This window comes from Salminus brasiliensis, chromosome 19, assembly GCF_030463535.1.
Source record: "Salminus brasiliensis chromosome 19, fSalBra1.hap2, whole genome shotgun sequence".
Lineage (NCBI taxonomy): Eukaryota > Metazoa > Chordata > Actinopteri > Characiformes > Bryconidae > Salminus > Salminus brasiliensis.
Genome location: NC_132896.1, coordinates 7,750,263 through 7,778,093, shown reverse-complemented (window position 1 = coordinate 7,778,093; position 27,831 = coordinate 7,750,263). Strand labels below are relative to the sequence as shown.

General features: G+C 41.1%; 2 protein-coding genes across 5 annotated transcripts in view; both read right to left on the bottom strand.

Moving 5' to 3' along the window:
* Positions 1 to 177: 177 nt before the first annotated feature.
* On the bottom strand, positions 178 to 5,361 carry cplx3a (complexin 3a). The gene is made up of 3 exons (XM_072663597.1): positions 5,029 to 5,361; positions 3,383 to 3,470; positions 178 to 2,315 (listed from the first exon to the last, which is right to left on the bottom strand). Exons 1-3 carry the CDS (start codon positions 5,184 to 5,186, stop codon positions 2,091 to 2,093), a joined length of 471 nt encoding a protein of 156 aa, XP_072519698.1. The 5' UTR covers positions 5,187 to 5,361; the 3' UTR covers positions 178 to 2,090.
* A 10,772-nt stretch (positions 5,362 to 16,133) lies between these two features.
* The window catches only part of csk (C-terminal Src kinase), a 39,727-nt gene continuing 28,029 nt past the window's right edge, over positions 16,134 to 27,831 (bottom strand). For 2 of the 4 annotated variants that reach the window (XM_072663296.1, XM_072663297.1), the window contains exons 6-13: positions 22,943 to 23,036; positions 22,249 to 22,314; positions 21,450 to 21,549; positions 21,157 to 21,247; positions 20,581 to 20,654; positions 20,220 to 20,415; positions 19,925 to 20,014; positions 16,134 to 18,688 (exon numbers count right to left, since the gene is read on the bottom strand). In XM_072663296.1, the coding sequence (XP_072519397.1) occupies positions 18,506 to 18,688; positions 19,925 to 20,014; positions 20,220 to 20,415; positions 20,581 to 20,654; positions 21,157 to 21,247; positions 21,450 to 21,549; positions 22,249 to 22,314; positions 22,943 to 23,036 (894 nt within the window). In that variant the 3' untranslated portion in view covers positions 16,134 to 18,505. The remainder of the gene's footprint in view (positions 18,689 to 19,924; positions 20,015 to 20,219; positions 20,416 to 20,580; positions 20,655 to 21,156; positions 21,248 to 21,449; positions 21,550 to 22,248; positions 22,315 to 22,942; positions 23,037 to 27,831) is intronic. The other 2 variants (XM_072663298.1, XM_072663299.1) reach the window with 2 other exon arrangements.

Sequence of the window (27,831 nt, the reverse complement as noted above, 5' to 3'; positions counted from 1 at the left end):
AAACTATGATAAATAATAGAACCCATATATATATATATATATATATATATATATATATATCATCAGTATACACATTGTACAAAAGTATAAGCTGAAGCTTGTGTTTTTTTAGTTCCTCTTTATTCGAGCTGTCTTCAGTAGTACATTTACAAGCAAAAAAAAAGTTATGATAAATAATAGAACCCATATATATATATATATATATATATATATATATATATCATCAGTATACACACTGTACAAAAGTATAAGCTTGTGAAGCTTGTGTTTTTTTTAACACAATGTTGGATATTTGCATAGGATGCAGGCAGACACAGAAAGACACATGACATCAAATGGCTTTAAAACCTAATGACAAAGTCCAGCCTACAGAACAGATTATTACAAGTGCATTTAGGAAGAAAGGGGCATTATGCAGTTACTATAACATTTGGGAATGTGTACCTCCTGCATAACGTCGCTGTCCAGTGAAAAAGATGTATCTCCAAAATGGAGACTTTACAGGAGAAGGCAAATATTTTCTTAGCTTTGAATGGAAGTCAATGTAAAATAAAGAGTTTATTCCAAGTAATCTAGAGCATTTCTATTGGTCTATTTATCCAGAATGATTTGCACAGTGTACAGAGCAAATCATGGAGAAATCTCAAAACAGACAGAAACAGAAAAACATGTTTTTTTAATTGGACAGCAGCGATATGCAACTGATTGATGCCACTAAAAACACTTTTCTACTGAATTTATTTGTATTTCTATCATATTCCCATTTCTTTCTTCTTCCTTTTCAGTTTTCTTTGATTTTCAGCAGGAGACATTACAGAAAATATCCAACCCTGAGGTTACTTAGTGTTTCGCAAGAAATGTGCAATTTCTGATTTTATGCTTAAAGAGGAACTCCACAGTCACCCCCCCCCCCAAAAAAAATCTATATTATTAAATGGTAAAGACGTGAAGTCAATCAGAGTGGGTTTGGTGTGGAATGGTCTGTTACAGAGTCTGTATTGTTCACAGTGGTGGTGGTGATCATAGGGCACAGACATCTGAAGAGTTTAATGTCTCTAAAAGATACATCACAGAAATCATTACTAATACACAGACTGATGCCTGAGACATTGTTTTATTAGAGCTTTTAGAAAAGCCTTTGCACTTGGCTAAAGCATTTTTCTGAAGGTGCCACAGAACACATTTATTCAGTATTTTAAATTGATCTCTTAAGTCTGCATAGAATCTACTTGAGACTTTGTTGGGTGAAAATGTCCTGATGCGTTTTTACATGACCATTCATACCCATATGTTTTGGCCTTTGAATAAAATGCTGATTTTCCTGTTTATGGTGGGCTCATGAATATTTAAATGAGCTCTGCTCTAATTGGCTGGTTTACAGTAAGGCACCGTGATGGCTCACACAGGAGCAACATGGCTTGTGTTGTTTTAAGAACTGTAAGAAAGGACAATAACAGTTTTGTTAGCTAGCTAAAGAGATGGTAGGGATTTTTTTCGCTTTTGAGTTCCCCTTCCATGGATCGGACTTCAGGCAAAGCCGTGGCCAATTGTGGGGCCGGCTGTTGTGTAACAGTTTCGAGGTTCAGGAAATGCCCTGTTTTACAGAACTGTTTTGGTTGTGCTGGATTTTATTTTATGCTGGAGAACACGGCAGTATTTGATGGTCAAGATCCTCAATGTACTGAACTCTTAATATTCAATTATGCTAAAGTAAATACAGTTTTCCATTCTTGGACACCTTTAAATCACATTCATGATGGAGATGAACATAAGGCAAAATGGTTTTTCACCATTTGACCAACCTCCTTATATATAAAACTCAGTGTCTGAGGACTGGTGGTTTAGAAAAGTCAATAAAATGATTTTTGTGTGTTGCTGACATTGAAACCCCTGGCTCCCATTCATCACCACCACTGTAAAGAAATCTGCGTCTACAAGTTTAGTCAAAACCACTCTGAATGACTTTGTTTACATTTCAGTGACTGACTGATCTGAATTCACCTTCAATTATTACAACTAAAAGTACCATGAGAATTATCTGATCTTAGATCAGCTCTCCTCACCCTGAGGCTGATGTATATGGGCCTAGATCACATGACTTCACACTTTTCTGCTGACTGTTTGAGGTCTTCCAGGGTGGCTTGTGCTTTGTCCTTCAGCTGGTCCATATCAACATTCTGAATGTTGGACAGCTGACCCAGAACAGACTGCTTGTGCTCCTCCTCTTCATTGTCCTCGGCGATCATCTTAGCCAGCTCAGTGGGCAGCTCCACGTCTTTACCTGCAGCCTGAATTTGAGTGTCATCCAGCTCACTCTATAGGGGAGAAAAAAAAAGGGCAGGTGGGCAAAGGACACAAGCTAAGCAGTACTGCTTACTGCACTACAAAGGGAAAATGCAGAAGGCTAGCAAAAGCAAGTTGTTGTGTTTTTATCATGTGGTAAAAGTGCTTGGTTCAAACCTTTTTATATATAAAATGTAAATGTTTGATATACAGTGATGATGTTTTGTTTTTCCACAATTTGAGGCTTTAAAATGAACCTTTTTAGCTTTAATAGTTCCCATATATATATATGGGAACTATTAAAGCTAAAAAGGTTCATTTTAAAGCCTCAAATTTTTTGTTATAGTTATATATATATATACAATTTAGTTATATATATAAACTAAATTGCAAAAGCTGCCTGTTTATTTTATATTTATATATACATTATATGAGCCCAGAATGCTTTTTGAATGAGGTACAATAAAGGGCAATACCAATCAGAACAGACATCATTTACATTTCTATATCTTAAAGGCACAGATAGAGACAGAAAGATACAGAGGCTGAGAAATGACATGCACCAATAAACTATGATTTTTGTTGGTACATCGCCCCACCCAAGCTATACACACAGTGGTGGAAAATATAGTGAAAATATTATATCACAATGTTTATCGTGGTACAGTATTTTGACACACACACTGAATACACCAGTAGCGGCAGATACTTAAAATCCACTACTCAAATACTGTCCCTGTACTTTTACAGTCACTTATATTGAAAATGTGCCGCACTTCATCCATCTAAACAGCACTAATTACACTCTTTGAATTTAAATGTGCAGCTTGTTATGTTATGTGTTTTTACAGGCACTGAGGATATCCTCCATATGCTCAGAGAAGTAAATGTTTTATCACGATAATCACAATAATACACATAATTTCACAATACGATTATATATTGTCATATTGCCCACCCCTATAACTACACTTAGGAGAAAATACAGCTTTGAAGCTGGTTTTCCTGTTTCACAGTTGTCATAGTTACTGCCTAGGCCTTTGTGGTGATTTTTTTTTTTTTTTTTTAGTATGAGCTGAGGGTTTGTGATGCTACAGACCTTGGGCAGCCTGTATTTCTCCCTAAAGTGGCTCCTCACTGTGGCCCTCTCCGCTTTCTTCTGAGCGAAGCTGGCATCTCGCTCCATCCTGAGTGAACACACCAGAAATCAGCCTGACACAAATACACACTTTGATGCATTCAGAAAATCACTATGCCTGCTCAAATTTGCAGCTCATCTTCAGCCCAACCGTTTCCTGCATCCAGAGTTCGAGATTAGCAGGCTGTGCACAAATTACATCAGATGCAAAACAAAAAAAGTGCAATATGATAAAACTGAGAAACGGTGTGGAGGAAGGGACGAAAGAGCGGTTTATGCATTATCTGAGGTGAGGTCACAGACTTCAAGTGTGGACCAGGCAAGCATGGACCTAGAGGGCACTGTGACATACAGTATTGATCGAAGGTACAGCGGACTGTAAATAAAAACCAACGTTCCGGATCTCTCCTCCTATTACACATGAGAAAGGGGTGCTGATGCTATTTTTATAGTGCTGGGTGGCAGAAAAGAAATACCAGGCTCCAAAACTCTGTGCAGAAGACTTGGACTCAAAGATATCGAAAGGGTTTTTGGAGTACGTCACATTTTGGCGGTTCCCCTGCTCTAATAGACCTGATCCAGCTAATCGGCTATCTGACAAACCCTCTGGAGTTGAAGTGGGTGCCTCAGAGAAGGGAGTATGCTAAAACAGTGCTTCCAAACCCCAGTTCTGGAAACCTATGGACATTTTGAGCTTTACGTCATCTAGCACACCTGGTCCAACTCGTTAACTAACGTACCACGCTGCTTGTGTGCTGGGTGCCAGGTGAATTAGAGCAGGGTATGGGGTCTAAGGTGGTCAGAGTATGATCTAAAAGTGTAGGCTGTTCATTAAGAAAGCCTAACATTAAGAAAGTGAAGCCAGTGAATGGAAGGGTGCCTATGGGCTATGCTTGTTTGGATACAGCTAGTTTGCTTGTTCTGCTTCCAGACTGGAGCAGTTGTTAGACAGCTAAATGACCAATTCCCTTTGAAAGATGGATTAATACAGTAAAACAGAAGCGAGTAGAGCAACAGGTAGAAAACAGTGAAGTAATACTTCAATGAAGTAATGACTAAAGTAGACCTTTTCTATAAAGCAACACAAGTACACAAGTACTCTGTAAGTACAGAGTAATGTCTTAGTAGGTCCAGCATGTGTCTAAAGCATAGGGACTTGTGTTTAGAGGTATAGGAAGCCTGTTAGCCTTGATTATTCTTGTCTTTGTTTATTGCGGTTTATAATATATGAAATCATAAGACATAAGATTCAGTCATACGAGTGACCAATCATAAAGCATTTCTGATGCGGTCACCAGTGATACCTCAATTAGGTTTAGCACAGAAGAAACTGTTAATAGCTACAATGTATAATATCATATTAAATGATGTATTTAAATGACTATAGGTTGAAAACCTTGAAGAAGGTACAAATATCAAAGCCTTATTTGTATACCTCACTCATTACTACCAATTTAGCCTAAAAACAAGACCTTAAGAACACTTTACTACACTTTACTGCCTGCATTGCTGTATTTTTATCTAACAGAGGCCGTTTCGTGTCTCAGCTCTCCAGTCAGGATCCTCCACAGAACCATGGAGTGAGAAGAGGGAGGTGTAACACTTACTTCTCCTCGGCCAGCTGCTGCTGGTACTCCTCAAACTCCTCCTGTGTCATCCCCTGAGCCGCAGCCTCAGACTTCTCACCTTCAGGTTTTTCCTCTGCAAGACCCCCGGTGAGGTCCTTCAGCTGCCCTCCTATCATGTGCTTCACCATGAACGCCATGTCCTCCTTCTTCTGCAAGACAGAACACTTTACACTTTATACAACCAGCTACAGTTAAGGAGAACCCAAGTGTAGGTCCGCACTGGGAGTAGTCGACTAACTGAGTGACTGAAGACGCAGTAGAAACTCGCTCATGGTCCCTTTCTGTGTGTTTATGGAGGGTTTGTACTTTTTGAGCCCGGCTCTGGGGGATATCCTGAGCCCACTGTTAGGATCTCTTTATATGAACGACTGGCGAGTTTTTTACAACCGCATTAAGACACGCCAGTGTGGAGCACTGTCCAATCACAGCGCAGGAGGCGGGGTTAGCTTAAATACGGGTGGGAAAAGAACACGGGCATGGAGGACGGATTCAGGGGTCTGTCTGAATTCAGGTGGGGGGCGGAGATCGCTAGCCTTTGCCTTAGCTGTTCATTTCGTACCTGGCATCCCCTTAACCCAGGAATGGACCGGGGTCCTACGAGGGCCCAGGGCAGACGTGTGTGTTTGGAGGCCCCCCACCGCCACTAAAAACGTCTACAGATCCAGAAATCATAACAGAAATCAAATAAAAATAAATAATAAAGTAAAATAAATAATAATATTCATTTTCATAGGTGCGTCGTTTCTCCCATGGAAGTAAAAACACTATAATTACAAATTAGAAATACTGCACATATTAGGTTAGAGCGCTGGGTTATCGATAACAGGGTTGTGGGTTCAATTCCCAGGCTTGGCAAGGTGCCACTGTTGGGCCCTTGAGCAAGGCCCTTTACCCTCTCTGCTCCCCGGCGCTGGAGTTGGCTGCCCACCGCTCTGGGTGTGTGTGTGTGTGTGTACTCACTGCATGTGCGGAGGGCCCATTTCGCTGTACATTGTACAATGCCAAATACATGCACCTTACACTGTACATATACTATACACACACTATGTACAATATTGCTCTGGTTTAAAGCCAAATGAAATGCACAGGTTTTATATATAATCTCAAATGTTTACATTACTATTTACAAAATGCACTAATGTCGCTTCACATTGTTGGTGTTAATGGACTTTAGGATGTTGTATTAAATTTATTTAGTCGACCCAATTTTCAATCTTTAAATCCTATTAAATTTGTGTGTGCTAATGGATGCTAATGTTAATAGATGCTAATGCTCCTCAAATGACCTCAAACAAACCTCAAATGAATTGTGTGAGGATATAGCAATGATATAGCATGTTTTACGATGATAATTTAAATACAAATAAGTATTTTTCTGAAATAATATTTCAAACTAAAATATATAGGGTTATAATGCTCACATACTGTTTTCCTATTTTACAAAATAAGAGCCCTTAAACTAAACTAAGGCACAAATCATGACGGTACATTGTGTGTGTTTTTAAAAGCAGTTGCGTCTTTTCACATTAGGACAGAAATCTCTAACTACTGTACTGATCTGAACTGGAATCTACTGGGAGATCCTGCGCTTTGTGGACTTCATGCTCTCTAAGTCAGGAGCAGTGGCCTGTAGTCATGCTGATGAGTCAGTGGGAGTAACTCAGTGCTCCTCATTCCGCATTACTCTCTCTTGCCACCTCTCAAAGCACAAAGTGTGCTGCACAGAGACGTCTCTGCCACGCTTGGGTTCATTTCATTCCGTTACAGCTTTGGCTCAATTTTAGGGTCATTCCTACACTATCTGCGGGGCCAGCGTCCAGGGGCCTCATGACTGCCGACACGGCATCATGAGGTGAAGAAATCTTATCTGTCCTCAGCAGGTCTTAAAAGTCAGGGAGAGCAATATCATTGGTCAGTTGTCTACATACAACAATATACATATAAAAGTAATAAATAATGAACAATATAATTTTCAAGTATGTACTGATACATATTTAGTTTAGTCATTAGTTTTATTTTCTTGTGGCTTTTTGTTGTAGGCTTAATCTAATATCTTGCTCTAAGAAAATCTAAATATAAGAAGAAGAAGAAGAATATCAGAACATTACATTATATGAATTTATTATTTATCATATCTATAACATCTCAAATAACCTAAATAAATAAATAATAAAGAGTGTTATAGTAATTAACCAAAATGATCTCACATAAAATCTCCATGACCACAGAACCCCTCTACAAGTAAACACATACACACACACACACACACACACACACACACACACACAACCACTGGAGTGTGGGGGGACCTCCAATGATGCTTGTGTAGAGGCTTCACAAAACTATGTAGTATCTACTGTACAATTACTGGTTGGTACTTATAGGAGCATTAATGGTTGATTAGCCTCCTCTTTCTGTTGTCCAGTCTCTTTTCCTCCTTTTTTTATTCCCAAATGAGGCCTAAGTGTGAGGTTGTGATAAAACCTTGAGCGTCTTACGTGTTTTAATGATGGAGATAATGAGAGGACCTTTATTTAGCCCTTGAGGCACATTTAGGATCTTGTGAAGACACACAAAACCTCTACTGCATCAGTTCTCTTAATTTATGCATGTATTTATTTCTGTGTTTTTGGTTTTGGGCTTGTTTGTGTGTGTGTGTGTGTGTGTGTGTTTTAAATAGGCATTTCAACATTTTGAAATATGTATGTATAACTGTTAACTTTCTCTCCATCTCACTTGTGAGCTTTGGGCCCTACACTGAACCGAGTGTTTTGACAAGATGGGGAAGATGGGGAATGTGTAAGATATGGACATGGATTATAATTTGTACCATTGTGTGTGTGTGTGTGTGTGTGTGTGTGTGTGTGTGTGTGTGTGTGTGTCCTCTTTTAGGGTGATATTGTTTGTGATGAATTTGCTATGAAAGGCTAGTGAGTCACTGCTCTGCACCAAAGACTCTGTCCCATCAGTTATTTATTCTAGTTTATATTCCTGTTGGTTTGAGCATTCGTCTCCCGCTGGGCTCTTTTTATTGCTCGTCCAGATGATATCAGTGCCGTTATTCAAAGGTATTTTGCAGAATACTTTATCACTGATGTTGTCGTCTCTCTTCTTTCACTCAGGATGTCCTGCTTAAGTCAGACTGGAACACAGGTGCTTTTGAGTATCTGTATCTGTATCATGAAATGCTGCAATCAGCCCCACATAAACACACACACACACACACACACACACACACACACACACACACACACACACACACACACACACACACACAATGTATGTTATTAAAGCTTTACTGTTAACATTGCATTTTATTTGAGAGGAGCAGCTGTATGTGTGTGTGTGTGAGAGAGAGAGAGAGAGAAAGGAAGAGAGGGATAAGGGAGGGGTGAGAGAATGAGAGTTAGTTATGAGATTTAATCAATATTTCAGCACAAATAAAGTTTAATCCACCCTCTGAGCTCAACAGTAGCGACGCTGTGTTTACATCACTAAATAAACCCGCTAATACGTCACTAGGGTCTGTAAAGAGAGAGACCTACCAGAGGAAGTTGATTAAGATATAAGATGATTTGTTTGAAAATTAATGAATACAAAAATTTAAACACCTTAAAGTTTGCAGATTGTGTATCTCCAAAATAGTGACTTTACAGGAGTCAGGAGTTCAACATTAAATGGAAGTCAATGTAAAACAAGAGTTTATTTAGAGTCATTATTTACACAGTGCACAGAAGCAGCTACAGGGTTTAAACCATGGAGAAAACTAAAAACGGACTAAAACGGAGATACATGTTTTTTATTGGACTGCAGCAATATATAGTACTTAGTAGTAATATAGTTCTATATATACCATATTACTAAATGTTTATTAATTCTCTGTACAATGTTTTCCACTTGCTTTAAAAGAAAAAAGAGATCTATATATAACATTTCTATAATGTTTATATAGCAGATATCAGCTGACCAGTCAAGCATATTAATTGCATGCATCATTTCTTTTCCCGTGTCTGTGTTACCTTCTGGCTCTCTCCTTTTAAGTAGGCTGTTATAGTCAGACCTGCCGGAGTCGTCAGACTCATTCTGATACTGCCCAACATTCTCTGCTCTCCATAATATTCCTCTCAGAACTAACCCTCTCTTTTTTTACCTTCTCCGAGTAAATGGCCACCCAGCCCGACCTGCTGGAAGATTGCCTGCTGAGGTCCCCTCTACCTGCGTCAGACCAGCTGCCACCTACCGGTCCAACCAGCAGGCCCCCACCCACCACCACCCATAGCCGACCAGCGGCACACCCTCCTACCACTGCTAGTTCTGATCAGAGGAGGACGGGTCGGGTCCCCCTTGTGAGTCTTGGTTCCTCCCAAGGTTTCTTCCTCCAGCTCTAAGGGAGTTTTTCCTTGCCACTGTCGCCGTTGGGGCTCACTGGGGGTCTTTGATCCTTCATATCTTATGTTATTTCTTCTTCTTATCTTTTATTAATCACTATTTATATAAAGCTGCTTTGTGACGACAACAGTTGTAAAAAGCATTATACAAATACATCTGACTGGACTTGACTTCTTTTTAACACTTGGTAGGGCGATCACTTGTTTTAATAACAGCATCAATCCAGTGATTTAAGAAATACACAGAAGATGTAAATGACATATATTGTGTGTCCGTCTGTGTGTTCATGGCTGATTAGTCTCTGTAGCTAATCAAACATATATCACAAAGTTTCCAGCAAATACTAATGCACAGTTTCTCTGTCCTTCATGGGGAGGATCTGCTGAGATTTGGCTTCGTGTTGCTGCCAGTAACTTTGCTGATATTCAAGGGGTGGCGGGAAGAAGGGCTTATACAGCAAACTACCAGCAAGTTGTGGATGCAAATGTCAATCATGTCAAAAGGATTAAGCTGAAAGAAGCTGATGATCTAAAACACACCTGACTACCTAAAGAGACACAAATTACAGCTTTTGAATGACCCTTACAGTCCAGCTAACCAACATCTGCTGCAGGAATTTTCAACTACAAGAACAGAGAGCTGCTGCAAAATGCATTTGCAAGCTCTAATTTCTGCCAAAAGGAGTGTAACTCTGTAAGGTACCCAGACATTTGCACAGGCTTTGCTACTTCTGGCTGAAGAAAAGCCTACCAGCCTTCTGCATTACTCATCAACACACAATTAGCTCAGTCCTAGATTTATTTTCATTAAGGGTTTGTCACTTGAGGGAAAGTAAATGTGCATTATGAGTTTCTCTAGTGAGATGTTTAAGCCCGCCCACACACACATACACACGCATTACTGTCAGTCACTATCAATAACTGTCACATGCATTTTTACACCCTCTGTTTTCACACTAGGCATGCACAGAAACATCAGAATCATGTTGGTATCAGCAGACAATCAGACCTCAGCAGTGGTTGGGGAGGTGTTTCATAGTAATAAATATAGCAGAGAACTGATATTTGATTATTGCTGCTGGACACTGGACTTCGACTTTGCCCTTGGCAATCACAGTATATGTTTTCTGGAATGTCTGACCAAACACAAGTCCAGGTAAATGAATCTGTGGACGTGCATTTTTAAGTGAGTCTTCCAAGCATTTGTAGTTTCTACAGTGTGGGGTGTTGAAATGGAGAGGTCAAAATGAGAGCTGGAAGACCTCACAGAGAGGACCCACTGCTTCTGTGCTGGGAAGATTGACAAAACCCCACACGACCAGAAATCTGCATAAAAAAAGTCAGGAAGGTAATTAACCAACTGTACTGCTAATGACAAGACGGACACAGATGGAATTGGCTTTCGCTTTTAACCCATCTGTGCAGTAAACACACACGTACACGCCAGTGAAACACACACAGTGACTGTGAGCACACATGTACGGAGCAGTGGGCAGCCCTGGGAGCAGAGAGGGTAAAGGGCCTTGCTCAAGGGCCCAACAGTGGCAGCTTGCTACAGCCCTGTCATCAATAGCCCAGAGCTCTAAGCGCTGAGACACCACTGCCCAGCATCTCATATATAAACAAGGTATCCAGTGCAGTAATGAGTAATGAGTGTAAGTGTAGATTTGGCTAATACACATTCTTTTGTAGACACTAGGAAACATGTCACGTCTAAATGATCATCTGTGTGCTGCAGATGAGGGTTTTATTAGCCAGAAGCCTGAAGGACACTTTCATCTCCCTTTAATAAAAGGCCTATTCTAAAGTACATCCCAGTGATAATATTCTGTCCGTCTTATGCAGCCCTGCTGAAAGTCAGCTCTGCCGGGAACAAAGCCTGGCGCTCTGTGTGAGAGGACTGATGTGTCCACCCTGAGGTCCAGACACGTGGTGAGGGAGATTGTGTGTGGCACGCTGGTCCCCTCAGGCTGGGAGTGGGCGAGGCTGATGCGGGATGGAGGGTCCAGATGTCAGTGAGGAGACGCAAACAGAGTCTGACGAGTGCGGTGGAAGGTATCTGCTGCTCCGGCTGGAAGAACCTTGATATTTAGCGAATCAAAGTTAACATGTCAGCTCTCAACGCCCCCTGACCCCCCCAGGCCCATGAGAACTCACAGCAGAGCATGGGTGGGTGAGTGGAGGTGGGTTATTGCTGTTTTCTGGGTCTGTGCTCTAGAGTTGGAAGGCCACAGATGCTCTTCCTCTCTCTCTCTCTCTCTGCTACTTGAATGGGAAAGGTAGAACAAAGTGATTTTTACCACATGAGGAGCAGATTATTATAGTATCTGCAGTAACTGGCTGAAGATCCTTCAAATGAGCAAAAACAATAGCATTTTCATGTGAAACTGATAAGGAACAGCTTGTAAATGTGATAGTTGAGATCTGGGTTTGGTGTGACATGGTTAATTCTGGAGAGTCTGACTGACTGTCGGTGGGCTGAAAGTGTTATTCCAAACTTCTATTACCAAAGAATAGTCACCACTGGTTTGTACAGACGTCCCTGTAGTTACTGAATAATAGGCATTAGTGGGTAAGAAGCCTTGCTGCGTTAGAGTGGGTTAATGTGGGTGATGACAGAAAACAGGGGCCACCATGTATAACACAAATAGGCTAGCTGTTTTATTTATTATCCAAGAGCATCAGTGAACCTGCTTGTCTTATACATTTTAGGTGATCATTTTGATGTAACTAATGGTAAATCTGGAAATATAGTTTTTGTATGGGGACTATTTTCTATTTTGTGCTACTATGCACAGCACGTACCCTCTATCATCTCTAAGCCAGTGTCTCAGGAATTATGTAGCATATTTTTAAGCATTTTGAGTAAATGCTTTACATTCCTGTAAGGAAATCTTCAGACGTCTGATCCCACTCATCCCCACTATAAACAATTCTGCTTGTTGAGCACTAGCTAAGGTTCTCTGAAAAACAAAGCATCTCACACCAAACCTCTCTAAATTCCCCTTTTCATTGGATAAATGAAAATTTCACACCTTATCCCAAATGTAGCCATTCAGTCAAGCCATGTTTGGCGTCTTCAGTTTGTTTCTTTTTGTACTGTCAAAAGTGTTACATTTTTAATGTATGCTGTGAAGTTCTTTGTCTCTTGATGGGACGCACCTCTGGAGCACAGAGCAGACTCCGTCTGACATCCGCTGCCATCTCTCTCTTCTGACATACAATCACACACGTAAGAAGCCTGAGGCAGAAGTTTCACCATTCACTCTGTGATGGAGCTCTCGACCCTTGATTATGAGCATGTACTCCTGCTCTCTCTGTTTCATTGGGAGCAGGAAAGGTAAGAGCAGGAGTGTCCAGTCTTGTCCGAAAAGGGTCAGTGTTGCCTCAGTTTTTGTTCCAAAGGAGCTGAAGCATACCCCACTGCACCTGTTTCCACAACTGGGCCCAGTTTCATCAACATTTGTTTACTCAGGAGACACAATCTTCAAATACCTCAAAAAATTAAATAAAAAAAAATTAAAATTGATAAGATACAGTTTTGCATTCCTTAAATAATTCTAAGGGAACTGACCGTTAAAGAACTTTATGTGACACTTAGGTGTTTCTAAGGGATTACTTAAGGCAACATTTAAAGGTTCATGAAGGCCATAGGTAAAACATAAGGCATTTTTTCTGATACATGTAACTCACAGGGATGTTTAAGGGCAATCTCAAAATGTTTAATGCAACCAGGCACTGCTCTCACTGATCTTGGCTGTGTCATGAAAAAAAACACATTACATCTACATTTATGGCATTTAGCAGACACTCTTATTCAGAGCAACTTACAAGGTTACTCGTATTACAGAGTTGGGCCAATGTAGTGTTAGGAGTCTTGCCCAAGGACTCTTATTGGTGTAGCGCAGCATAGTCACCCAGACCGGGAATCGAACCCTGGTCTCCCACGTAGTGTTGTTGTAACTCAGTGGCAGGGGGTGGTGTTATCTGTTGTCTTCAGGCAGCTGACCACATGTTCTTCTTTTTTGTTGGCGGTAGGCTGGACACTTCTGGGTTAGAGGGACAGGAAGAGGTGTGGTTATTTGTTCCTGTATGAGTGAGAGGGGATTGGAGTATAGTTTTTAGTCGAGCAGTTTGACAATATAACTGCATTAGTGTTCCATGTCTGTTTAGGGTCCATTGTCTGTACACTTTACATTATGGTGCATTGTGGGATTGTTACAGTGCAAAATGACGGAGGTAGTGTACTATATAGTGAATAGGGCACTGTTTTTGGACACAGCTCCTATTTTTGTATCTAGGGGATAGTGAATAGGGCACAGTTTAGGACACAGCTCCTATTTCACATATGTAGGGGATAGTGAATAGGGCACAGTTTAGGACACAGATCCTATTTCTGTACAGGTCCTGGGATACTGAATAGGGCACAGTTTAGGACACAGATCCTGTTTTTGCATCTAGGGGATAGTGCATAGGGCACAGTTTAGGACACAGCTCCTATTTGGGCATGAAGAGGATAGTGGATAGTGCACAGTTTAGGACACAGCTCCTATTTCACATATGTAGGGGATAGTGAATAGGGCACAGTTTAGGACACAGCTCCTATTTCTGAATGTAGGGGATAGTGAATAGGGCACAGTTTAGGACACAGCTCCTGTTTTTGTATCTAGGGGATAGTGCATAGGGCACAGTTTAGGACACAGCTCCTATTTGGGCATGTAGAGGATAGTGAATAGGGCACAGTTTAGGACACAGCTCCTGTTTCTGTATCTAGGGGATAGTGCATATGGCACAGTTTAGGACACAGCTCCTATTTGGGCATGTAAAGGATAGTGGATAGTGCACAGTTTAGGACACAGCTCCTATTTCTGCATGTAGGGGATAGTGAATAGGGCACAGTTTGAGACACAGCTCCTATTTTTGTATCTAGGGGATAGTGCATAGGGCACAGTTTAGGACACAGCTCCTATTTGTGCATGTAGAGGATAGCGAATAGGGCACAGTTTAGGACACAGCTCCTATTTGTGCATGTAGAGGATAGTGGATAGGGCACAGTTTAGGACACAGCTCCTATTTTTGTATGTAGGGAATAGTTCAGTTCAGGAACCATTCAGTTCAACCAAAATGACCTCCATCTCATTTTTCCGTATAGTAAACAAGAATATGTATTTTTCTCTGGGATAAAAACAGTCAGGGGTGCTTGTATTACTCTGAGCCAGCATGTGGTTTTAGCTGTAGCATCACAAGCCGCCACTACACAGATTCAGCAAAACACACAGGTATAAAGGTTTACGTTCCAGCCTGACTGCATGGTCATCACATCGCCACTGTTTGAGATCTTGTTGCTGAAAAGCCATGCTGACTACATGTGTGCCGTTCCGTACATAGCAGAGCTCAGAGACATAGCTCACTGCGGTCTGAAGGCCATGTCTGCGATGCACTTTGGCAGGTACAGACAGTTTGAGACGGAGAACTCTGGATGGTCACGGCATTTCTTTCACTTCTGTTGAAATTACATCACACCATGTCTAACCTCACTCTGTCAAAAGCTAAACACTGTACAGGCCCTGGGAATGGCGTGCACCACAAGTGTCCTTGTTGAAAAATTCAGCCCAATACCATCTTTTTAATGGTCTAAGCTGGTCTTTGACGGTCAAGGTGGTTGGAAATCTGGTCATCGAGCTGAAAAAAAGCTGGTATCGCTTGTCCAGCAAATTGTGTGCTTTGATTTGAGTTTAATAGATTAGCTATCAGGTCTATCAGCATGATCAACTTGACCAAACTGGTCATTAAGCTGGTCATACTGGACGACAAGTTTGAAACAATGTACCCTTTTCCAGATTTCCAGATACTGTAAGCTTCCAGATACTTATAAAATTCATTGCTTTACCAAATCAAGCTGGTTGAGTTTATTATATTAAATTTTTCTCACTGGTTCATCTCTTAAAAGCTCCAGTCCTGAGTTGCTGATAGAGCCTGATAATGGGGCCTGAAATTTCTGTGAATACAATTGGAGAATTCCCTGTCCAATCCTGACCTGATCCACATAATCAGGTTTTGAGCATGACCCAAACTGGTTCATGATCCCCTAAAGTGTGACTAGCATCGCTGGTTAAGTGATTGTGTAGTGACAATAATGATATCACTAGTTCATGGATACAGTTCATATATAAGATTTTAAAATATCCATATATTATATAATGCCAATATCTAACAAAACATTCACCTGACACTCAAAATCAATCCAAAGTTGCTTATGGTGCTATTTTGTTTGTAGTGCCAATTACCCCACCCATTCGTAGCTCCCCCTAGCACTAACAATGCTTCTGACACTAGGAGGGTAAGGACCTATCGCGTCTTCTCTGATACACCACCCGTTTTCAAACGATGAGGCGTTGCAGGGCAGCTGACACTGTGCTCAAAGGAAAAAACTGGGTCCCCAGCTCCACCGCACCAGCTAATACGCCTGTGTCGGCCAATATTGCTTATAAGAGATGAGGGAAGAGAGAGCGCCATCTACCTTCCTGGAAAGAGTAAGACCAATTGTGCTCTCTCAGACTCTGGCTGCTGATGGCAAGTGTAGCGCATTAGTTCTTTGTGCACTTGAGTGTCAGTCAATTAGGGGAACCTGCTACCACCAGATAAAGTTCTTTTGGCTCAGGGTGCCAAGTGTAAAAAAACAAGCTACATAAGATCTGTTCATATTTTATCTCTTTATACTGTCTTTCTTCATTACCGTCGTACATTTCTCAGAACAAAAGCTCTTACATGTATTTTCAGATCATAAACATAACTAACAGGTCTCGTCCTTTCCCTGTGTGAATGCAAACATGCTCCAAGTCCAAGTTCAGTCCTTTTCTCGGCTTAAGGATCAGACCATCATGTCTAATTTCTGTTTAGTCAAGTCCTGTGAAAGAAATGTAAAAAAACCCAAAACAACAACAACATTTAAAAACCAAATAACAACATCAACAGGGCAGGGTAGAGTCCAGTGCTGAGGAGGCACTACGGCACAGAGGAAAGACTCTTCGGACCAATGTCCGCAGACGTGGGTACACACAAACACACACGCAGAAACACATACAACTGCACTGTAATGATGCGTGTGGTCATGTGAACAGACAGCGGATATCACACGCAGCTCAAAGAGGAATCAGTGTGTCAGTTTCACACTGTGAGGTCCATGAGTACAAACAGCAGTCTGAACATGAGCTGGCACTGGAGAGAGAGAAAAAAAAAACAAGCCTGTTTTATCTGCCGCTGTCACAGAGCTTCATACCCACAGAGGTGGACGGCCTTTCCCGGGGATTAAGGTGTGACCCCAGTCTGCAGTTCAGGGGGTATTTCACAAAGCATCTTTTCTCTGTAAAGCTGGACGCTTAAACTTAAGGTCCAATAGGATTGGCTCTTATCTGCAGTCTGCAGTGGTTTCTAGACTAAATGGTATGTAATAAATACTTGTATGTGTACCTATAGAGGCAGTCAACTGAGCCGAGTCAGCTCTCGCTCTCTCTCTCTCTCTCTCTCTGTGTATATATATTTATATATATATATATATATATATATATATATAATTGAGGTGGTATATGAGATGTAGACTGTGGGTCTTGCTTGTTTTAATGACGTGTATACTGAGACAACAATCCTTCTGCACATTTTGTGTGTTGTCAAGATCACAAAACCTAAAGGACAATCCCCACTTTACCAATAGAATTTAGAAAGCATGCTGTAATTTAATAGACATGCATTTCTAAGCTTTTAAGCTAATTAATTCTGTCAAATGTGCACTTTCCAAACTTTCAATCAATACCATTTTATGTTTATTTGTAGACCAGAAGATTTTCTATTATTGTGCAGTCTTGTTTTGCTGAAAGCCACATTTCAGGTTCAGTCATCTAGTAAATGGTTCAGTCATCTAGTAAAATGTGTGTAAATGTAATTAATTACATTACTAACTCAAACAATTTTAATACTTAAGTATAAGCTCATTCTGTTTCTATTTACAGCTCGAATTATTGTATAGAAATTATTGTATAGAAACTGCAATGTTTCTTTAGCAAAGGTCTTCGGGTAGAACTGTTACTTTTAAAATATGGAAATGGTTATACTGCTGGAAATATAAAAAATTATAGTTGGATTACATGAGTGCATCATAATTCAGGCCAGGCACCCGTGTCACGTTTTGCAGATGACTAAGAAATTGCCAGAAATGGAGGACTTTAAGTTACTGCGCAATAATAAAAATGTGCTGTGTAATCTTGCAATAAGAGGTGGGTAAACCTTGGTATCAACTCCATTACAGAAGTACAGTATTTCAGTAGGCTACATACAATAAACTGCGGCTGATTTCAGTTCATTTGCACCATCACTGTTACATAATACCATTAATAATGATGATAATAATAATAATAATAATATTAAGAACAAAGACAAAACTGATGATACCATTAGTTGAACATGTATGCATTATAAATGTTATAAGTTATAGAATTTCTGTAATAAAAAATACTAACTAAAATACTAAGCATTTAAAGCCTGCAAAAAGCTGTTCAGGCCAGCCTTTGTAAATAGTATCCCAAAACATAAAATCCTCCCAGTCTCTAAGAGGTAAACCCAAAGTGAGGAATGTCCAGTAGGAATGTCTAACCTGTCACTGACGTGATAATAAAGCAAACTGAGAAATGCTGCTTTATGAGAATACACCCTGAACATGGGGACAATGACTGATGGGTGAGCCGATGTAGTATCGGGAAAAGGCTGATGATGTTTAATAAAAAAAAACAAAAACAAAACAAACAGTCCAGTCGAATACTCTAGAGAAGCCCAGCCTCTCTGCTTCTGTAAAATAAATCATGAAGGCACAGTGAAATAAAGGAAAAATAAAATCAAATAGAACAAAGAAAATAACAGAATTTGGCCATAATTAAATGTTCTGTGTCTTAAGTCTCCTGTGTGAAGTCAGAGTGCTGGTCGAAGGATGTGTGTCTGGTCCTACTGAGGAGCCATTCCGTCACCCTCCTCTACATCCTTTCTCATTGCGTATTTTTTGTCCATCTGTCTTTCTGCTCTCACAGGTAGAGCTCCTTGGTCCAGATGTCCTGTAGGCTCTCTTTCAGTGCTTTGAAGGTGGGCCGCAGAGCCACGTCCAGAGTCCAGCACTGCTTCATGATGTTGTAGACAGCGGGCGGGCAGCTGTCTGGGGCGTCCATCTTGTAGCCCTTCTCCACTCGCGGAACCACGTCCTTCAGAGGCTGGAAGGAGGAAAGGAGACAGGGAGAGGGGATCGTTTAGGTTGTGCTTGATCAGACTCAGTGGAACATACATGCTTACAATAGTGGGCAATGCTTCCCTCTGCTGGGGATTTGAGAGGTACTACAGCAGTACCACTAAAGATGACAGACAGATGTATGTTTTTTTTTATATTATAAAACCAGGCTGGTGGCAGATTTATGTATTATTATATAATACACTAGACCTGTGCAAAATGAGGACCTTTCAGGCTGTAGATGATGGTGAAATGAGTTGTAGAACAGCAAAAAACCTAAAATGTAATTTTCAAAAATCTAATTATGTTGCAATTTCATGATCAGTACACTAGTTGTCATTTAATAACTCATTATTGTTCCTACAAAATGGTATTTGGTCATTACTAAACATAAACATTATATTATTCATTATTATAAACATTTGAATGGTAGCGTAAGAACAGAAGCTTTAGTTTAGAACATAGGACTCGCAAATGAATGCAAATCATCATACACTATATGGGCAAAAGTATTGGGACACCTGCTCATTCATTGTATTAATAAAGAGTTTATCCTTCTTTTGTTGGAGTAACTGTCTCTACTGTCCAGGGAAGAGAGCTTTCTATTAGATTTTGGAGCAACAAGAACATTCCTGAGGTCAGGATGTTGGATGATCACCAAACCAACCTCACTCCCAACTCATCCCAAACGTACTGGATGGAGCATCACCATCATTCCAGAGAACACAGTTCTACTGCTCCACAGCTCAATGCTGGGGGGGGGCTTTACATACCCCTCTAAACCACGCCTGGCATTAGGCATTATAGGCTTACTGCCAATAGGTTCATGTTCATCTGCTCCAGAGAGTCCTATTCTATTGGTAGTACTTCTCTGCAGGGACTAGACAAGCTGTGTGTGCGCGTGTGCATTTGCACATCTGTGTCAGCAACTGGTGCAACTTAAAGTAGCTGAATGAATTTATTAGAAACAGGATCCACAAACATTTGGGCATGTAGTTAATATTCAATTGAAATGTCCAAATGTTTGTGGACACCCTTTATAATGCAATCCTCTGCACACTTTCTAATTCTAACACAATGTACAGAACAACAGCCAGACTTACATGATGGAGATACCTGGACTGAATATAACTGCATTTTTAAAAGCAGCCTTGATTAACAATTACAGGATGAGCTGTTTTAAAAAAGCAGAACTGCAAACAGAATAATTTAGAGTACTCACAATTCTTGGGTATGGCACACGGCCAAAAGAGTAGATCTCCCACAGCAAGATGCCATAGCTCCAAACATCAGACTTGGTGGAAAACGTCTGCTTAAACACACAGAGAAACAACAAAATTTAGCCCTGGTCTCGTCACAACGTATTTCTGTAAGTAATCTGTGTGTATAACAGACCAGCACACACACACACACACACACACACACACACACACACACACACACACACACACACACACACACACACACACACACACACTGTACACACTGTACACACTGTACACACTCACTCCTACTACCTTTTCTCTCAGGGCTTCAGGAGCTGTCCATTTCACAGGGAGCTTGGCTGTGTCCTGAGTGGATGACGCCTCCTTGGTTAAACCAAAATCGCTGACTTTGGCGATGTTGTCCTCAGAAACTAGAACATTGCGAGCGGCCAGATCTCTGTGGACAAAGTTATTGGCCTCCAGATACTCCATGGCCTCACACACATCCCTGAGTATGGAGAGAGTGAGAGAGAGCGAGAGAGAACACCACACTGGTTTACCATATAATTAAGTCTCCAGATGATTAGTTAAATAATAATCTTAGGGTTCAAAACTGGTTACAGCAATTAAACCACTAGACTGACTACAAACAAATATGTATGGAAAAACTCACATGGAAAATTTAAGGAGACAGTCTCCCCCGATAACAGTGCGCCCCCTGGAGCGCAGGTAGTCCACCAGACTGCCCTGCAGACACAAGACCACCCCTCATTAGATGGCCCAAACCGAGTATTCATATTCATTCATACAACGCGAACTGTAAAGAGAACCTCTTCTCTTGTTCTTAACAGACTACACAAGCAGCTTCTGATGGTGTATCTTGAAGGTGGGAGGAGCTTCTAACACTGGTAGAGGGAGGCGGTTAGCACATGTCTCCTGCGACCAGATACTGCCTCTTTTGTACTGCCACTGGTGCAGCATCACTAGGCAGCCAGTGCATTCGGAGAAAAGCACGGCTCCCCAGTTCTAGTACAACAGCTGACCAACATCATACTGGGAAGGGAATCCATAAGACAAGAAGAAGTGTGTAAAAAGTAGAGGAGAATCTTTACTATGATCTGAATCTGACAAATCGGATTATTGTTGATTGTGTATTTATGCTTTGGTACTTTTGCCTTCATTATTGTGGCAGTAGCTCAAACCACTGCATTTAAATACCTCTGGTTGACCTGGTGTTTGGGTCACTGACCTTGGCCATGTACTCGGTGACGATGAACAGACTGCCCTTCTCCTCCACGATCACTCCTAATAGTTGTACGAGGTTGTTGTGCCGCATTTGCCTAAACCACAAAGGACACTTCATTAATTCCACTGCACCTCACTCCCACACAGCAGAAGCAGCACACACACACACACACACACACACACACACACACACACACACACACACACACAATCTAAGCTGCCAGCACACTTCAATGTGTTACACAGAAACGCTGCAGGTTTCATAAAGCCCGTCCCGAAACAGATAAGAGATCGTACGTCATGACGGAGGCCTCTGCGACGAAGGCCTGCGCAGTGGCGTCATGTTTGATGCACTTCACAGCTACTTTAGTGCCTCTGTAGTCACCAACCATAACATCTGAAAAAACAAAAAGCAGAAGGGAAACTCATTGATCCAAAAATTAGAGACACAGTAGGTCTAACCGTACCCGAGGTGTCAAGACCAACCCTCGGGGACTGCTACACAAGTTTCGCAGAAACAGGTGTGTCAGGACAGCAATCAAATTTAGCTGTGGATTAGCAGCAATGTGTCAAAAAAAGTCACTAATACAAACGAACAGGCTGTATCAAAAAAAGTCACTAATACAAACGAACAGGCTGTATCAAAAAAAGTCACTAATACAAACGAACAGGCTGTATCAAAAAAAGTCACTAATACAAATGAATAGGCTGAATGAATGAATAAGTCACCAATATAAAGTAATAGACGAGTCAAAATAAAAGTCACTAATACAAACCAACAAACAAACCGACCATGTCAAAACAGAGTTACTCATATGAACAAAGCAGTAACACAAAATACTGAAACTAAAAGCTAAAATGACACATTTGTTTGTCTTTTTTGTCGATCTGAAAAATGATTAGTAAATCAAAACCTGTGATCCAATTTGAACCGTGAGTTTTGTGATCCTTTACACCACTAGCTTTACACAACTGCCAATCAGTCCTTTATAAGTCATAAACAATACAACTAAAGAAAAGACAAACTAGTAGTATTACAAAAACAAAGCACTACAACATTGAACAAATGCTTTTTTCTTCATCCTGTGAAACTTACCCCCAAATTCCCCCTTCCCTATGGACTGAAGGAGTTTCAGTTCTTTTCGGTTCAGCGCCCACCCACCTGTGCAACACAGAAGCATTGATACATGAAGCAATACTACAGCTGTTAGACCCCAATAAACCAGGACAACATGAATGCTAAAGCTTTGCATATATTTTTTTTCTTCTTTCTATTTTCAATACTGATACTGAAAACATCTTCCTTTGAAATTAGACCTTTTTAATTTAAGCTTCAGGTAGGACGAGCATCTAAAGATAGGCTTTCATTCTCAAACTCCAAACAGGAAGAAACACATAGCTAACATCTTCACATCACACAGTGTGAGAGTGGATATTCCAAGCTAGATCTGTTACAGGACTGGATTGGATTCATTCTTCAATATCCGATGCATCACTTTTTGCTGATATTGGCCTGATACTGATACGTGGTATCATCTCTTTTCATCGTTTCCAATTCCCTCCTACTATATTCAGCTCCCCTTATCACAGAATGCTACCACTGCTTGCAGGATGGGGGCTAGCACAAGCTTTCCACACGTCATGTGATGCACTAACACATCTTTTATAACTGCCGCTTGCACTTGCACCCACCTGGCACTGTCTCTAGTGCTCCTTTCAATGACTACTTCATTATGTGAGGTACAGAAAGAGAGTGAAGGACAGAAAAGCGGATTAAATTAAAGACTTACTTCGTGAGAACTCGTCCTGCGCTGCCACAGTGCCCTCCATGAGTTTGGGTTTGATGAGTCTGGTACACAGCCCATCTGCATCTGTGGTGTAGTGCTGGGGGGTGAGGGGGAATGACACTAATCAGGACGTAATTAGGGTTGTGTTACAACATATTACAATACTGCCAGCAGGGAACCTTCAGAAAGCAAGGTAAGATTAAGATTAGCTTCCTTGTTGAGGGTCGCTCAGAAAGAAAACTGAAAGAAAACTGTCCAATCAGGATTTTTTTTCTCAATGGTATCTGGGCAGATACAGTTAAACAAGCTCTCCCATTGGTTAGGACTTTACTGGTGGAACTTAACGCATAATGTCAGATTAACTATCAACACAATTCAAGAATGACACCGGAAACAGTGTGTGGGACCAGATTCATCCGGAAAAAGGCCACTCTGGGCCTTCTGAAAGTCCTAGAACCATCCCTGACTGTGAATGTGCTCAGTAGTTCAACCAGGATCCAGACAGTTTTGGAAAAGAGCAGCGGCAGCTCTGTGCCAGGACTCTTTTTGCTGACGTCTGTTACAAGCTTGGAATCAAACTTAGACTTAGTCGTTCTTTAGCTTTGAGTGTCTGTGTTCAATCTAGAACTAAATCTAGCCAAAATAATGCTGACATGCTACTAGACTTCCATTGGAGGACCAGCACAAATTAGTATCATCATACAGGTTTTGAGTTGTGACAATTGTGGCCTGAACTGGAAGCCTAGCTCTAAAAATCATGGTTTTGCCACCGAATACCACATGTACAGAAATTTATGTATGCCTACACTGTCAACCAGTCAAAGTTAAAGTCTAAGTCGTATGCATTTATATATACAGAAGCAGTCAGATATCAGCTGTCTTTCTGTCTGAAGTACTTTGTATATTTTATATACACAAACACCAAAAAGCCATATTATTAAAACCACTCCGAATCCCATTGTAATGGCTAGATGCCTGGGTCAGATCTCCAAAACACCAGGCAGGTCTTGTGGGGTGTTCCCGGTATGCAGTGCTCCAAGAAAGGACAAGCTGTGAACCGGCAACAGTGCCATGGGCACCCGAGGCTCATTGATGTGATCCATGAAGGCCCCACCCCACAACTTACAGGACTTAAAGGACCTGCTACTGATGTCTTGGGAACAGATACCACAGGACACCTACAAAGGTCTTGTGGAGTGCATGCATCCAGGGGTCAGAGCTGTTTTGGCTGCACAAGGAGGACCTACACAATATTAGATAGTTTAATGTTATGGCTGATTAATGTACTGTGCTCTGCATAGCTAAAAAAAACAACAACAGAAGTCTGAACTTGGTTGACACATTTGTCACGCAGAATACACTCATAGGTTCAGCAGCAGTGAAAATCTTGCAGGACAGAGGGAGTGAACAGGGCTGTATCGATCGCGCCTCTTAAATGGGCTGGAACCTGCGCTACAGCTTCCTCCTTCTCACTTCCTTTTCATCAACTTTTCCAGGAACTGCAGCACAGGCAAAAAGGTGAGACTAAACCATGCAGGTGAGACAGGGTGCTTCACTCTCACACCATCAAACCAGACACACACACACACACTCAGGGCTGCACGCACGCGACAGACCGCCGGCCGGTGGCCGACTGGACGACCGTACATACTGCAATGATCTCTGAGAGTAGAGCGGACATGCATTCTGCACTGAGATGCAAACCCAGCTACGACGGTTGTATTATTGTTATTGTCTATGTTTGTGTTTAACACCTGCGTTAAACATAGTGAGGAACCACATAAGCAAGTCTATTTATGGTTATTTAACAACTCGGTGTGGTCTGAAGCAAGCGTGTGATGATTTAGGCATGCAATGTGTACAGTGTTAATTAATTATTGTTGTTTAAGTCATGCCTATCTAAAAGGATACAGTGACTGATTTCAGTGTTTTTTTTTAGTTCGCCGAACTTCGTTTCGTCAAACGTTCTTCTAACTCACAATTTTGTAGCTCTGCATCTCAGTTTGATCAGCAATACATACTGAGTTGAGTCTCAAAAACGTTAGTAAATGAGTTGCAGCTGAAACTGATTCAATATTTAGTAAGATGCTTAGTCCGTAGCTCCTCCCCCTCAATTTGTTTACTCGTCATTCCCAACTGCAGGTTTGAACCCCCCCTATTACATGACATCCGCTGGGAGGCTTTTGACAATGGAGAGCTGAACTCTTGCTGGTATTTGAACCTATTATCTTGCACCTGATGAGCAGCAGTTAGACTGTAGGGCCACCCTAGATCTGACCCTAGACTTAGAGATATACATGGGTTTACAATTCTAGAGTGGCACACAGGGATCATATGTTAAAATCCTGTCAATACCACAGTTCTGATTGGTCAGGATTTCTGTGAATAGGAAGACCTTCCTCCATGTAATAGGGGCAGTTCTAACCTGCAGATGGAAATAAGACAGTAAACAGATTGAGGGGGAGGCGCTACATAACTAAACATCTTACACAATTTTTGACCAAAGTAAGATGCAGAAGTCAAAAATGTGAGTTAGGAAAACGTTTGACTAAATGAATTTGGGTTAATTATAAAAACATTAACTCGTTAGGTCCATTAGCCTCGTAGCTAATGTATCCAATGCAACACCACATGATTATTTTTATTTAAGTCGGAAATTGTGTTCTTTGTTTTGCTGGCCTAGTGCTTAAAACTTCAGAGCAAAGCACACGCACACACACACACAGACACACACAGACACACAGACACACAGACACTATCAGGCCTGTGCTGCTGTATTTAGCCAGTTTAGGAAGGCTTAAACGTTTTTTAACAGACTAACACACTCGAACACCTGTGTCCTGAGAATGACCACCACTCACTGCACAGCATGACATCTGGAAGACAAGCCTTCAACACTTAATAGAGCAGAGATAAGGCTGAGCGGTGTGAGCACTGCACAGGTCAACAGTGTCATTTGGTGAACATCTCCTGTGTCAGCTAATGGGTGTCACTGTGTCGACTGAGGAGGGGATCACTGACACCATAATCTGATCCAAAAACAAGGACTATCGCTTACAACGGCCACAGTTCAATAGCTGCCTGCTTTAGAGACAAACAAGAGATAACAGCAACAGAGGAGAAACAATGTAAGAGGAGGCAGAGACTGAGAAAGAGGGAATGAAGAGATAGTATAGAGATAGTGTGTGTGTGTGTGTGTGTGTGATTGTTTTTGAATGTTTTCAGAACAGAAACAGATGAAAACAGAGCTAACCTACAAAAAGACCATCAAAACTGACCTGATTTTTAGTGTTTTTATGAAACAATGTTCTGTTTTCTTATTTTCTGAATTAAAAGATGTGGTTAGGTTGAAGGTTAACAGAATTCTTCTAAAATACATTTAGGCTATGTTCACACAGCAGATGTGAACCTCTTCTAATGAACACATTTAGCTTCTTTAAGTCGGCTATCTAGTCTCTGTAGAGAAGTACTGTTAATAGAATAGGACTCTCTGGAGCAGATAAACACGAACCTATTGGCACCATGCCTAATGCTAGGTGTGGACTACAGGGGTATAACAACCCCCCTCCAGCACTGAGCTGTGGAGCAGTGGAACTGTAAGTCTCTAGAATGATGATTGGTGCTCCATCCAATACTTTTGGGATGAGTTAGGGAGTTGGGGGTAAGATGGGGTGGGGATCATCCAACATCCTGACCTAACACTCTTGTCGCTGAATGCAATCAAATCCTCACAGCAATGCTCCTCCAAAATCTTGTAGAAAGCCTTCTTCTTCTCTGAATGGTAGAGCAGGATCAACAATATTTTTAATAGTCTTGATTTGACAAGAAACAATGCATGAGCAGGTGTCCCAATACTTTTGTCCACATAGTGTATGTTCTACTGAAATCTGGCACGTATCTGAGACGTGGCAAAGCGACCTTGGTCTTAACAGTTAGACCACAATTTCTGTGATATTTACGTCAAGCTAATTTCATCACAACTCCTGGAAATAGGCCGCAAAGCGCCCGGTACTATGGTGACACATTGCATTTATCCAACAGGTAAAACACAAACGAGCAGCTTGTCAAAATCAGGGTCACTTCGAGGATGTTTTGAAAAAGAGAGAAGAACAGAAATAAAAAAAAACTTCTAGTTTTAAGTCTCCTCTAGTGGATAAGTCTCCTTATCCAGTAGCTATGCCTGTTCTCTCTGAGGTTGTGTGCCTTCACTAGCGTTCTTCACGGCAGGAAATGAGGGTTTTGACACACAAGAAATGTGTCAATATCATAAGGAAAACCTTGTGTATATATGTTTTTCATTTTTTTACTTATTTTAACTATTTATTAATTTATTATTATTTTTACACAACCATGGTCTGCATTCACCTTATCTTCTATTACATAATGGGAGTGGCCATCTTTGTTAATTTTGTAAAGCACTTCCGGTGCTACAGCGGATCCACTGATATAGCTAGATTATAACCACAGTGATGATAAACATACAGTGAATAGTATAATATGCTCAGTTAGAGGCTGTCACAATAACTGGAAGAAGAGGAGGTGTTCAGCGTTAAGAAATACAACACAAAAAGATCTGAGATTGAGGAGTGCCATATAACTTAGCTAGTTAGTCCATAAGTCTGTTCATACCGTTTTGGGGGGAGGGGGTGTGGAAGGAACCAACACCTGGAGAAATGGCTTGGTCAGGAAGCTCCAGTAAAGCGAATGCGGCGGGTGAGGCTCTTAGGTAGGTACGTTAGCCCTTAGGCTGATAGCCTCATAAATGCCTGGCCTTCTTTTTTGGAAGCAGCCTACTTCAGACTGTGCTCACTTTGAATATGATACGATACCAGCATAAACCATTTGATAAGATATGACTGGAAATTCTACAAAAACGCGAGAGTGAGGAACAA